Source organism: Balaenoptera acutorostrata, chromosome 8, assembly GCF_949987535.1.
Source record: "Balaenoptera acutorostrata chromosome 8, mBalAcu1.1, whole genome shotgun sequence".
NCBI lineage: Eukaryota > Metazoa > Chordata > Mammalia > Artiodactyla > Balaenopteridae > Balaenoptera > Balaenoptera acutorostrata.
This window is the reverse complement of record NC_080071.1, coordinates 27,610,418-27,625,486: the sequence shown is the minus strand read 5'-3', so window position 1 is coordinate 27,625,486 and position 15,069 is coordinate 27,610,418. Positions and strand designations below refer to the sequence as shown.

Sequence of the window (15,069 nt, the reverse complement as noted above, 5' to 3'; positions counted from 1 at the left end):
TTTAGCTTTAGTACAATATTTAAAATGATTTTTTATTTCACTTGTTTTAGCAGTTGACATGATTTATGCATCTTTTACTATAAGCTGCCTATGATATATTCTATAAGTTGGTAGAATGTAGATTATAATTAATTATTAGTCATTTATAAAGTGTTAAAAAATACAGAAGACAGTTCAGAAAAGTTAAAATCCCTTTATTTTGAAATATGTAGCTGTTTTGAGAAAGCAAAGAAATCCCTGCCATTCTTATCTACTTTTACAGAATGAAATTTTTATTTTTCCTGAGGAGGGTAAAAAAAACACTGATACATTTTAAAATACTATGTTAGTACCTGTGATTATCACTAATTTTACATTCATAAAGAACAAATGCTTTGTACTATTAACTAAGTATCCAATCTCCTTAATATAATATCTAATATTTAGAGGGAATAATACTTGTGCCTTTGAATAAATTATATAATGTATTTAAAACTATAATAATGTATTTAAAATTATAATAATGTACTTAAAATTATGAACTTTAAAAGAGCGGCCTGATCTTATTCTCATTTTGCAATGTCATGCAAATATTCATCATGTGACTTTTTTTCCTAAACAGGATATCATTATTTTCTGGAGGGTTTTTCAGATGCACTACTGTGTGGCAATAGCTCAGATGCTGGGTAAGACAATCATTTGTGTGTGTGTGTGTGTATATATATTTTCTCTTTTTTTGTACAAACTGACAGGTAACAGCCAACTAACTTTATTCATACTAATTTGCTATAATTAAAGTTATTTATAAGGTGAGGGATTATTTAGATATTAGACAAGCTTTCGTGTTTCATAAAACAAGAAGTTATACTTTAGCTCTAATGCTGTTTCCCTTAGATGAGTATGTGTGAGCTATGAGATGACTCTGGATTATCCACGGTAGGAAAATGAACTAGACATATGTTAACACACTACTTACCAACAGAAAATAGTTTTGTAAAATATTACTAGAAATGCTATGCAATATTTTAATGATGACGTCAAGTGGATAGTAAAATTATGTTAAGTCAAAAGTTGGGAATTGTATTAATTGCTTATTTATCATACTTTTATCCCTTGAAATAGCAAATCTTCCTGGCTAGACAATATCATAAGTATAGCACGCTACCAGAATAAAAAGACAGCAGAAGTTCTTATAATACTTTCTTTTGCCACGTTTACAGCCAATGTCCAGAAGGATACATGTGTGTGAAAGCTGGTAGAAATCCCAATTATGGCTACACAAGCTTCGATACCTTCAGTTGGGCTTTTTTGTCCCTGTTTCGACTGATGACTCAGGACTTCTGGGAAAATCTTTACCAACTGGTGAGAACCTGAAGAGACACATATTGTGTTTAATTGGAAGTATATAAGAAAACCAGCTTAGTTATGAAATCCAAACCACACCATAATATAATGGAAAGAGCGGAGCTTAAAATCAGATTTGACTTTCTTTACCCTATTGATTATAACACACATTAAGCATAGCAATGCCAGGAGCAGCAATTCTCTCTCAGTTCCCCTTGGCTCAAAACCTATTTCCCACCCTTCCCAGACACAGATCCTCCTAAACAGAAGGCATATATTCCCCTCAACTCTGTTTACCCGCTCAAGTATCATCCTTCAGGTGGCAGGTGATGAAAATGAATAAGCAGATGTAGAAGGATAACTTTGGTCTCTTCCTTAACTTTATTCAAAGCCTCAGCTCTTTGATGGAGATCTCCATGGTACTTTATTTGACTCTGCTTTATTCCTGATAAATCCAAGAATTCCCTCCTACACATCAGAATGTTGAATGCATGAGTTAGGGGAGAAGGAAGAGGATGATGTTAAAGAAACAGACAGTCAACGAGGTAGGAGGGGCTGTGAACGTCATAATTATTATTTATATCAGAGTCCTATAAGACACACAGTAAGTTGGAGACAGGTAAAGCCACCCGTTAGTGAAATAATATTGAAAAAAATAATTCTGGTGTTCTTATTTTCAGACATTACGTGCTGCTGGAAAAACATACATGATATTTTTTGTGCTGGTCATTTTCTTGGGCTCATTCTATCTAATAAATTTGATCCTGGCTGTGGTAGCCATGGCCTATGAGGAACAGAATCAGGCCACCTTAGAAGAGGCAGAACAGAAAGAGGCTGAATTTCAGCAGATGCTTGAACAGCTTAAAAAGCAACAGGAAGCAGCTCAGGTAAATTCACCAAATCAACTCAGGTAAATTCACCAAATCAAATATGTCCTGTCTCATGGTACAAACCTTCTTTATTGTTTTGGTTGTTACAAAAATACTGGAGAGAAAGTGAGAGACAGATAATTGTTTGTACTTAAGAGAAGCTGGTAGTATAGGGGATTAGTAAGGATTTCTACATTGTTTTGATCATCTTTAAGTCATTTAGTTTAATTATTCTAAGATGTTTACGATATGGACCACAATAGAACTCTCTCATGCTATTTTAATCATCTTAAAATTTTAGAATACAAGGGAAAATGTGATTTTGGGGTCTTCTCAGGTGAGAAACTTACTGAATGAGTATACTGGCATTAGAAGAAAATCCTAAGAAATCATCTTTTCTTAGAAAAAATTTTATTGGTTATTATATAAAAAGATGTTCATGTGGTTCTTAGAAGATTGTCTATTACTTTCTTTAACCAAAAATATATTGTCTTGTAATGTGGTTGCTTAATTGCCTTTCTTACATAAATAAGAAAGTGATCAAATAATGTAATGTTCTCTGATACAGCAGTATCCAATAGGCATATGAAAGTCACCAATTTTATGGAGATCAGGGAACCTAAGAATTACTTGTTCTTGTAGTGAGGTGTCAGTACTCATGGTACAATAAAATGCCCTTCTTATCACTTCCATCATTCCTTACTCTTTCCGTTCAGCATCGAAACTCACTGTCTTTACTAAAGCAGAAAGTTGTTTGGGGAGTATTAATTTATTTGCAAGAGTCCTTGTATTGAGAGTACTCTTGGAACAATGATAATAATCAAAAAGTGCCAACCTAGGGCTAGTACAGGTTGTGATCAAAAAGCATTGTCTTCATCCCATGACCATGTGGCCAGCAAGAACCAGTGCCGACTTAAAGAAGCTGGGGATGGTCTTTGGAGAACTGAACGTCTTGTCTTGCTTAGCCGAAACTTCTGACCCTCCCTTCTCCAGTCTTCTGAATAGAGTATTGTGGAGGGGTAAGGAAGGGATTTTATCACCTTCCATAAATTTGATTGATAATATTGTGAGAGTATTGGACAACCCTGTTTCAATAACTGGAAAGAGGATCTCAGCTCTTTATCTCATTCCTCCTATCTTTCGATTAGACCCCAAGTTACTGATCAGCTTTTCTTCCATGCTCCAGTTTTTTTTCAGTGAAAAAAAAAAAAAAAAAAAAAGACAGTGCTAATTAGATACCAATTTTTAGAGTAAATCAAATCCCAAAAGTGATATGAATTTGTGTTCTTGTCATTGTCTGATTGATCCTTTTGAATATGCAGTCTGTAAAACATCATACAAATGTAATCAATGTTAGCACAAAGGAAACCAAATTAACTCTAAAAGCCTTTATTAGATGGAAAGAAAAAAAATTCTCTTTTATACTTGCAGAGTTTCTTCGATGTAAGATTAGCTGGAGTCAGCTAAATTATTTTTAAAATGCTTTACAAATGCTTTAGCTATTTTTTTAAAGGTGAAGTCTTCTCTAGCTCCATGCTAAGACCATTTCTCCTCAATGTAGCAGGCAGCGGCTGTAACTGCCTCAGTGCATTCCAGGGACCCTAGTGCAGCAGGCGGGCTCTCAGACAGCTCCTCTGAAGCCTCCAAGTTGAGTTCCAAGAGTGCAAAGGAAAGAAGAAATCGGAGAAAGAAAAGAAAACAGAAAGAGCAGTCTGGTGGAGAAGAGAAAGATGATGATGAATTCCATAAATCTGAATCCGAAGACAGCATCAGGAGGAAAGGGTTTCGCTTCTCCATAGAAGGGAATCGGTTGACATACGAAAAGAGGTACTCCTCCCCACACCAGGTATGACACTGCTGAGTTAAATGACGCATGGATGGAAATTAGAACACTGAAGAGAGGGGGAGGAATTAAACACAACTTATGAATTTTTATCAACTGAATTGACGGCTGTGTTTATTATATTTAAACCTATCCTTTCTGTACATAGTTATGAGAAAATCTTAGTTTGCACACGTAAATCTACAGCGGGGTGTAGTTGAGATAACACTACATTGAAAGTCAGGAGACCCAGGTTCTCACCTGAACCTGTCTGCTGGTACTTGTTGTAACTAATGACATTTCATCTTTCTGGTCTGCAGCCTTTTTAATGAGAAAAAAAAAATGTAGATAACTGATCAGTAATGTCTTTTTGGTTATTTTATATATTTTTTTACCCCTGACTACTTTATAAACTATCATGCATGCTTCTGAAAATATTAGTCACGGTATACTTTCTCAAAAAGCACATCACTCTGAATTTCAGAAGTCTTCAAGTTCCAACAACACTGTGCCTTTTAGCTGCAACAAGAACAATAATTAATTTAAAGTGATTTTAGAAAGACGGACTAAAACAATTTGTGAAAAGTGTTAGAATTTCTTGAAGGGAAAGAGCAACGGAAACAAATGTGCCCCTGTTAAGGTCATGCTACTGATATTTATTGTGTTTACAATGCCCATAGTAAGGTACTAAAGATGCTTGCTTTTGAATATGAAATATGGTGGTTCAGGGTTTTGTTTTTCAATGTCTTTAAGTTGTGATCTGTCTCCCCAGTCATTAATCTCAAGGGCTAGAAACCGTCTCTTAGAAAAGTAATTTAATTTAATCCGAATGCACATAAAATGAGAATGTTAATCAAAAAAGAATGAGTCACATTCTGTTTTGAATGCTGAAGTCCCCTTCAACTTAATCTTGCAAAATAAAAGCACATTCCAAATGGCCATATTAATATGATTTTATTTTATTTTATTTTTTTTTGGTTTCAAACTTTTAGTCTTTGTTGAGCATCCGTGGCTCCTTATTTTCTCCAAGGCGAAATAGCAGAACAAGCCTTTTCAGCTTCAGAGGGCGAGCAAAGGATGTGGGATCAGAGAATGACTTTGCTGATGATGAACACAGCACCTTCGAGGATAATGAAAGCCGCAGAGACTCCTTATTTGTGCCCCGACGACATGGAGAGCGACGCAACAGTAACCTGAGTCAGACCAGTAGGTCGTCCCGGATGCTGGCCATGTTTCCAGCCAATGGGAAGATGCACAGCACTGTGGATTGCAATGGTGTGGTTTCCTTGGTTGGTGGACCTTCAGTTCCTACATCGCCTGTTGGACAGCTTCTACCAGAGGTGATAATAGATAAGCCAGCTACTGATGACAATGTAAGGAAGTTTTAAATAGTTCAGGCATGGCTGGCCCATTATTGCTGCCCCAGCCAGTGTTTCTACAGAAGGGAACCCCTTGAGAATGATTCCTGGTTGGTCAAGCTGTGAATGCACCTGCATCTTTTAATATCTTTAAGAGAGTATCCACCTAAAACTTAAGGCCTCAGCACCTTCTTGCATAACACCTGAATGCATTTACTTATTAAACGTGCTAAGGATAAATTAAACACAATAGGAAATGACTGCTTCCAGTTGGAGGATTTGCTATATACCCGTGCTGAACTTAGACAGCAGGACATCCTCTAAAGCTCTGGTGTAAGAGTAAATGAACGATTCTTATGTTTAACTGTAAAGGGTGTATAATAAATCTTTCAAACGAATTCTTCAATATAGCTCTGCTTTAGTTTAGAAGATTTTCAAGAACACTGTGCCTAAATAGATAGCTTCAATATTATCTTAAAATTTCTAGTACTCATATTTGTCTTACTAAAAAAAAAAAATGCTGATATAGGTCTTCTCAAAACTAATCTAAATGAAGAGACACAAAAAAATATTAATACAGGCAGATAAAAGAATTGTCTGTGTACAAAGGTATGTTATATGTTTGTGAATGTATACCCAGATGAGGAATTTCTAAACACATGCTGCCTCTTATTAGACTTGGAAATATATCAGCATGGTGAGGCATGACTAAGTCAGAATTAGATGACTTATTGCTTTGGTACCCTGGATGAAACTGTTGTCCATGCAGCATGTGTTGTTGTTTTTTTAACCTACAGTTTGTGTTGTCAATGATCATCTATGTCTTGTGTCCAGAAAATGAGATGGCAGCTACGAGTGTCGTAATTATTTGTATTTCTTTAAAAATAAAGGGCTACCTCTCAACATAAAATGCCTTGATCATTTAGATGTCATTTCAAGTTACTACTTTTTACTATTAGTTCAGAAATAAGGAAATTGTTAAATATGTCTCTCACAAATTTATCAATCATATACAAATTACATTATGTCTCATAAAATTATGAAATCAGAGGGTTAAAAAAAAAACCCTCAGTTTTTGCTGTATGAGTAAATGGTTAACAGTTTGGACATTCCAGGCTAATGATACAATAAGTCATCAATATCTGCCATCACCAATTAAATATGAACGTGCATGTCGCATGTGTTTCATGAATTTCACAGTGTCACATTGGTTGTTCACTTATCATATTGCTCAAGTTAATCATTTAATACATTAGCATTTTCTTTACAGGGAACAACCACTGAAACTGAAATGAGAAAGAGAAGGTCAAGTTCTTTTCATGTTTCCATGGACTTTCTAGAAGATCCTACTCAAAGGCAAAGAGCAATGAGCATAGCCAGCATTTTAACAAATACAGTAGAAGGTTTGTAACAAATTCCATTTCCGTTTCAGTTGTTTTCACTGAGCTTATATTGTCTCATTCGAAACGAATGTCTCTGTGGGTTGGAAGCAGTGTATTCTAAAGAGAACATAATAGGTCTTATTTAAGAGTTATTTGTTATACCTACTCCTGTATTCTAGAAGCTTTTTAAAAAGTTACTTAAATTCCGTGATATTGAAACTAAAGAATGTATCCTGTGTGTGACAACTCCTTGAAAATGCAGACTAAAGCATTTCTGTTAGGGGTTTCTAATCCCATTAGCCATGGTGTTCCTCTCTTCTGTTCCACTTAGCGTAGGACTTCCTAAATACTCTCAAGATTGGAGGGGAGGAGTGGGTCATTCTCACAAAATAAAAACAAATTAAAAAGATGATTCTTGGCTCTACCCTATCTCTCTGTCCTATCTCTTATAGCCTGAGGCTGACACCATAGCCAGACATTAACATAGGATTACACACTGTCTACACGACTCCAACCCATATTCCTATTGAGACTTTATTTAAAAGACCATTTACTTAACTTAAGGCAAAGTGTGGAACCACAGTATCAATGCATAAGAGAAGAAAACCATTCTTTGCTACCTCTGTTCTATGTTTATGTGTGAAGAAATATTTTGGGCCGTCTAAAGATTAAATTGTATAGTTTTTTTAAAATCAAGTATAAAAGAGGTTGACTGTCACAAATGGAAATGTGTTGGTTACTAAAAAGAAGTCTAGTGGATTTGAAAGGAATATATGTGTGTAAAAATATCTTTTGGTGGTTGTTTTTAATTTATTTTTTTTAAATCTAGAACTTGAAGAATCCAGGCAGAAATGCCCACCCTGTTGGTATAAATTTTCCAACATGTTCTTAATCTGGGACTGTTCGCCATATTGGTTAAAAGTGAAACATATTGTCAACCTGGTTGTGATGGACCCATTTGTTGACCTGGCCATCACCATCTGTATTGTCTTAAATACTCTGTTCATGGCCATGGAGCACTATCCCATGACGGACCATTTCAATAATGTGCTTACAGTAGGAAACTTGGTAAGCATATTGGAAGGTAAATGTGTTCAGTCTTCAAACTTTCTGTTTGAGAAACTCTTTACATTTAATAGCTTATAGCAGTCTTTCCACCACCCTTTCTACTTCCTGGCTCCCAAAAGATGGGAATTATATCTAGCTGGATATATCCTACTTTTGCCAAAAATAACAGCCCTTAAGATCAAAGCAGACACTGAGAAAGAGGGTAATAGGCACAGGCCTGCAGTACTACTTGAAAAGTCAATATTGATATTTATAACTATTTCAAGGTACAGAAGCAGTCCATAGTTTAAGGACACACTTTTTGAAATGACGTTATCACAGTTTCCCTACCTGTAGAAGGCTAAAATAAAATTGCAGATCTTTTTATCTTGCTTAGTCATCATCATTATAAGCAATAGTTTAACAACTCAAAAGTGTCTCCAGCTTTTCCGCTTCCAGGATCTAGGTAGACCATGCATTGTTTAATCCATCTATTTTAGATCAAAACCATAAAATATTGAAAACGTCTAGTACATTTTGTGTATTATATGATTAACAGCGCCACTTTTCATGAAGATTGCCACTAAATTCTTTCTCTTCTGTGCTTAAAAAACATAAATTATTAAAGTGTTTGTCTGTTGACTCAACATAGGAATATTAGCTTTTATTTGCTGAAAGAATGGTCTCTAAAATAATGTATGCATTTTCCATAATATTTGTTTTAGGGTTTAAGGTTTTTGATGGTGGAAAGCAAATCATGTAAAGCATCCTGAATTACAGTATTTATATTTTTTAAGCTTTAGTATTTATATAAGTTTAACCAAAAAGTTTGTTCGGATTTTTCCGTAAGATGTTACGTAAGAGGATTGGCCAACCCAATACTATGGAAGTAAATTAATTTTTTTCATGTGTATAACAAATACTGATAATAGTAATGCACATATTATAATATAGATACATATGTATAATGACAACTATCTGATTAGAGGGAAATGTGAATAAGCTTATAGATACGTAAAACTGTTTATGGGAAAATCTTGTCAGTAGCTGTGCTGTATGAAGTCTGAAGGAAAATGCAGTTTGATGTGATGGAAAGAACACTGGTTAAAAATAGATTTGCTCTCAATCCTAGTTTTGCCATTTTCTAGCTGATATTCGGCAAGTCATTGCACCCATCTGAAGACCTGTTTCCTCATCTGTAAAGTCATGGTTATAATACCTGCATTACGTGTTTAATAGCGTTTCTGTTGAGGATAAAATGAAATAACTTATATGAGAGCTTTTCATCAACTATAAATTGCTATGCAAATGTAAGCTAGTAATATAATCATTACTAGTATAAACATTTTGTTCTAAGAGCAAATATTATGTCATTCTACTTTATCATTATCTGATGGAATTAGAGTAACTTTGTTTTGATCTTAGGTTTTCACTGGGATCTTTACAGCAGAAATGTTTCTGAAAATTATTGCCATGGATCCTTACTATTATTTCCAAGAAGGCTGGAATATCTTTGATGGTTTTATTGTAACGCTTAGCCTGGTAGAACTTGGCCTGGCCAACGTGGAAGGATTATCAGTTCTCCGTTCATTCCGATTGGTAAAGCAAAACAAAACAAAACAGCACAAAGACAAAAACCTTTCCAACAAGCATCATAGGTTTTACATCATAGGTTTTACCACACACCATTAACATTTAAAGTTTTTGTGTAACATTTGCATTGTCAAAAACAGTCCCTAAATGGAAAAAAAACTGTTCCCACTTATTTAGAAAAAACTTTATTGCAAAAATCCTAGTCACATAAAGTTTCATATATTGCTTAGTTACCGTTCTGACTAAGTATTGTTTCTAGAGATGACTACAGTTAATATTTCTGGATCTAAGAAAATATTTTAATGAAAATGTACCACATTTTAATAGTGCTTTGAAAATATAAACACCCTTTTATAGTGGTGGATGACAATCAGATATAAGATGTGCATGTAGAAATTCTTCCTAATTCTACCTCTGGAAAATATGCTCCTTCCCAAAATCAGACAAGAGAAATCTGTAGGATTACTTGCTATGTCCACTGATTCACATATATGTCCTTGCAAATCAGGGAAAGAATTATAAAGTCATGGGAAGTATTCCAGGGTTTTAAATGCAGGTGCATCTAGCTATGTCAGTGCTCCAAAGGAACATTATGAATAATAAACACTTTTCTCTACTTATAGCAGGGCTCAATGTGATGTTATTTTGCATGCTATTGACAAATGAGTATCTTTGAGCAGAGATCATCGAGATCAGATGTTAATATTAGTTTCAGGCCAGGTATGCCTTACAACCACCTTCACAAAACAAATTAAGGACAGTTGGTCCCCAAGTAATCATTAAAAATTCACTCTCAGGGAAAATGATCTCAGGGTTAAAATATGGAAGAATCAGATTCTTCCTAGGGGGGTCCAAAAATTAGCCATGCACCTGAAAGTGATCAAGGGCAGGGCAGATGTTGTAAGAGAGTCTTTTTGTTTTGGTTTTTTTGTTTGTTTTGTTTTGTTTTTAGATAAGAAGCTCCCTATGGGAAAACCTTTACTTCTTATTTGGTAAAGTGCAACATTTGCTCACAGCTCTCTGTCCTTGATAGATTAGGAAATGTGTCTTGGAGTTAAGACAAGCACTGCCACAAAGACATCCAGACAGCCTGCTCTCCATGCCTTTTGCTTAGGAGAGTGGTGCTATGACAGTGCAGTGGCCCCAGGTCATTTCTAATTGGTTAAGGTCCAGAGGTGGACAGATTTAAAAGTTTGGAAAGCAAAGTGCAAGAATGCAAGGTGGCTCTTGCATATTTCCCCAGTGAAGATTGGTAGATTGTAAGTTCTGCAATCAGTAGTGGTCCAGGATATCCACTAGCTTTTTTTTTTTAATGTCTTTTGTTATAGAGATATCTTTCTTATTGAGGTATAATTGATATAACGTTATATTAGTTTCAGGTATACAACATATGATCCAATATTTGTATATATTGCAAAATGATCACTACAGTAAGTCCAGTTAACATCCATCACCATGCTTAGTTATAACATCTGCATAGCAGATGTTGTAAGAAATTCAATTTTAATCACTTCTTAGTAAACCTCAATATATGTAATGCTTTTAAAGATTGATCATAATAATATACATTATTTTTTTTATTTTCCAGCTTCGAGTTTTCAAGTTGGCAAAATCTTGGCCAACGTTAAATATGCTAATAAAGATCATCGGCAATTCAGTGGGGGCTCTGGGAAATCTAACCTTGGTGTTGGCCATCATCGTCTTCATTTTTGCTGTGGTCGGCATGCAACTCTTTGGTAAAAGCTACAAAGATTGTGTCTGCAAGATTTCCAGTGATTGTGAACTCCCACGCTGGCACATGAATGACTTCTTCCACTCCTTCCTGATTGTGTTCCGAGTGCTGTGTGGAGAGTGGATAGAGACCATGTGGGACTGCATGGAGGTCGCCGGTCAAGCCATGTGCCTTACTGTCTTCATGATGGTCATGGTCATTGGAAACCTGGTGGTATGTACCCATTTAAGAAGTGTGTTTCAGAAATACATTAAGAGCATAATGAAATGATGACCATTTTGTCCAAAACAAAGACTATGATTATTAATTTTAAAAGTCTCTTACCTTTGATACACTTACAGCCTCACTTTGACAACATAACCATATAGCAGTGACCATACAATATTTATACTCAATTCCATTTTGTCAATCATTTTATCACGTTTATTATGTGAATTCCAATAGAGTATCATATTGAAGACAGGTCTAGTAGGAAATGTTGGGAACATTTCATAAATTCAGATCCAAGGAAGGGAGAAGTCTGAAGAATAAACTTAGAGAAAGCCCAATCTTACTTGCCAGTATAGGACTAAACAGTGGTGCCTTTAAATGTTCCTAGTTATTTCACCTTTTCCTTGCCCATTCATGGTAGATAGCATTCAGTCACTCTATGTCATATGGCAGATGCATGAACCAACCTGGATTAACCAATCCTTTAGTGGCTCTGTTAACCAAACAAAAGTTGGCTAATGATGCCTGAGATTACCCAAATGGAGTAACTGATCAATCCTCTCTCTTAAGTTTGGAACATTACTGTTATAGTATAGAAATATATAATATACTCCAAAGGATATGTACCTTTATATTACAGTCTCATGGAAATATTAGCGACTGATTATGAACAGTTGCCTAATTAGTGAACAGTGGGGTATGAGAAATACAGTAGATCAAGAAAACATGTGTTGATGCCTATGTTAAGCTCATAATTCTCATTCTGGGTCATAATGGTTATTTTTCAATTAATATCCAATTTAATATCTCTCTTCATCAAAAAAAACTATAAAATGCATTTAAATGCATAATTTTAAACACTAATGAATTTTAAGTTTAGAACTCTTATATAGAACACGTATAAATCTTGTTTCTTATAATCATACAATTTTAAATTTAGTAAAACCATAGGTCAGCTCATTTAGCATCTTCATTTTATAAGTAGGGGAACTTGAGACCAACAGAAATCATGTCTTTGCCCATGGATGAATAGTGAAGTAGCTATCGAGCCAGACCACAAATTCAGATCACCCAATTTCTTTTTTTTTTTTTTAATTAATTAATTAATTAATTTTGGCTGCGTTGGGTCTTCGTTTCTGTGCACAGGCTTTCTATAGTTGCAGCTAGCGGGGGCTACTCTTCGTTGCAGTGCACGAGCTTCTCCTTGCAGTGGCTTCTCGTTGCGGAGCATGGGCTCTAGGCGCACGGGCTTCGGTAGTTGTGGCACGCAGGCTCAGTAGTTGTGGTGCACGGGCTTAGTTGCTCCACTGCATGTGGGATCTTCCCGGACCAGGGATCGAACCCATGTCCCCTGCATTGGCAGGCGGATTCTTAACCACTGCGCCACCAGGGAAGTCCCTAGATCACCCAACTTCTGATCACTATGCTGTGGTGTTTCTTTCTTGTCTAGTTGTTAGAATTTATAGTTTCCTCCACACTTCGAGAAATAAGTGATCTCAATCTGCTCTTCTTCACATTGGGGTGAGATTATAATGATGTTTGTATTATTTTTAAGGTCCTGAACCTCTTTTTGGCCTTGCTCCTGAGCTCATTTAGTGCAGACAACCTTGCAGCCACTGATGATGATAATGAAATGAACAATCTCCAAATTGCTGTGGATAGGATGCACAAGGGAATAGCTTATGTGAAGAGAAAAATATATGAATTTATTCAACAGTCCTTCATTAGAAAACAAAAGATTTTAGATGAAATTAAACCACTTGATGATCTAAACAACAAGAAAGACAGCTGTATGTCCAATCATACAACAGAAATTGGGAAAGATCTTGACTATCTTAAAGATGTAAATGGAACCACAAGTGGAATAGGAACTGGCAGCAGTGTTGAAAAATACATTATCGATGAAAGTGATTACATGTCGTTCATAAACAATCCCAGTCTTACTGTGACTGTACCGATTGCTGTAGGAGAGTCTGACTTTGAAAATTTAAACACAGAGGACTTTAGTAGTGAATCAGATCTGGAAGAAAGCAAAGAGGTAAGATTTTATAGATGTGGGTGGGTATAAATGTATATGTGTATACTTGTATTGTATTGCCTGTATTTATGATCATATATTCTCCATGTAGAATATTTTTGCCATCATATAAAATACTTTTTCATTGAAGAACCAAAGATTTAAGCTCAGTGAGGTGATTAATAAATTGAAGAATAATATAGTATATGCGTAAGTTTTCTCATCCTAAGTAATGGATATTTGTTAGATAATGAATGAATGAATGATCCAAGAAATGAACAAACATCATCAGATTTAATCCTTGTAATAACCTCAAAAGTATGTGTTATTTTTCTAACTTTTCAGGTAAGAAAACTAGCTTAGGAAGTTCAAGATCATGTAGCTAACGAGGGGGTGTAGCTGAGAATTGAATTCATAATCTTTGTTTATGCATTCTGTTTATCTGACACCATACTCATTAGCTCACTTACATGGAAGAGAACTGAGCAACAAGAAATAGTCTATGTCATTCCTCCGATTAAAATTACATTGATCTGCATATTAATCTTCCAGGCTGCCATAACAATGTACCACACACTGGGTGGCTGAAACAATCAAAATGTATTTTCTCACATTTCTGGAGACTGGAAAGTCCAAGGTTATGGTGCTAGGAGGGTCAGTGTCTGGGGAGAGCTCTCACCTTGGGGTGCGGATAGCTGCCTTCTGTGTCCTCATTTGGCCGTTCCTCAATGCATGGGCATGGATAAATAGCTCTGGTCTCTCTTCTTCTTATAAGAGCACCAGCCCTGCTGGATTAGGATTGCACCCTTATGACCTCAGTTAACCTTTATCACTACTTCACAGGCCATATCTCCAAATAGAGTCACATTGGGAGTTAGGGCTTCAAAATATTAATTTTGAGGGAACACAATTCAGTCCATAGCAACTGACTTAGAAATATTAAGCTAAAACTCTAATGGATATAAAAGACAATTCCAAAGAAGTCTAGAACAAACCACCTTCATTTCCCACTTATTGTGTGGAAGTCCCAAAAATGGTAAGGTGCCTTAGGTTGCACAGTCCAAATTTTTAAATATTTATTTAAAGACTATGTTTTAGAACAGTTTTAGGTTTACATAAAAATTGAGAGGAAGGCAGAAAAATTTCCACATACTCCCTGCCCCCCACACATATATAACCTCCCCCATTATCACCATACCCTACCAGAGTGGTATATTTGTTACAGTTGCAGAATCGACATTGATGTGTCATTATCACCCAAAGTCCATAGTTTACATTTGGGTTCACTCTTGGTATTGTCCATTTTATGAGTTTGGACAAACGTATAAAGACATTTATCCACCCTTATAGTATCACACAGAGAAGTTTCATGGGTCTATAAACACTCTGTGCTATGCCTATTCATCCTTCCCTCTACGCTAACCCCTGACAGTCACTGATCTGTAACTGTTTTTGCCTTTTCCAGAATGTTATATAGTTGGAGTCATATAATATGTAGGCTTTTCACACTGGCTTCCTTTATTTAGTAATACACATTTAAGTTTCTTCTGTGCCTTTTTATGGCTTGATAGTTCATTTCTTTCGGTGCTAAGTAATATTTTGTCATCTGGATGTTTAATTATCCATTCACCCACTGAAGGACATCTTGGTTGCTTCCAAGTTTTGGCAAATGTGAATAAAGCTGCTGTAAACATCCATGTGCAGGTTTCTGTGTGG

The 15,069-nt window shown here is 35.6% G+C and overlaps 1 protein-coding gene across 2 annotated transcripts in view; it reads left to right on the top strand.

The window, feature by feature from the left end:
* LOC102998353 (sodium channel protein type 1 subunit alpha) overlaps positions 1-15,069 on the top strand; it is a 136,318-nt gene that overhangs the window by 74,388 nt on the left and 46,861 nt on the right. For both annotated transcript variants that reach the window (XM_007183215.3, XM_007183214.3), the window contains 10 exons: positions 602-665; positions 1,200-1,341; positions 2,004-2,210; positions 3,754-4,038; positions 5,007-5,354; positions 6,643-6,775; positions 7,584-7,822; positions 9,227-9,400; positions 10,983-11,339; positions 12,892-13,374. In XM_007183215.3, coding sequence (XP_007183277.1) covers positions 602-665; positions 1,200-1,341; positions 2,004-2,210; positions 3,754-4,038; positions 5,007-5,354; positions 6,643-6,775; positions 7,584-7,822; positions 9,227-9,400; positions 10,983-11,339; positions 12,892-13,374 — 2,432 coding nt within the window. The remainder of the gene's footprint in view (positions 1-601; positions 666-1,199; positions 1,342-2,003; positions 2,211-3,753; positions 4,039-5,006; positions 5,355-6,642; positions 6,776-7,583; positions 7,823-9,226; positions 9,401-10,982; positions 11,340-12,891; positions 13,375-15,069) is intronic.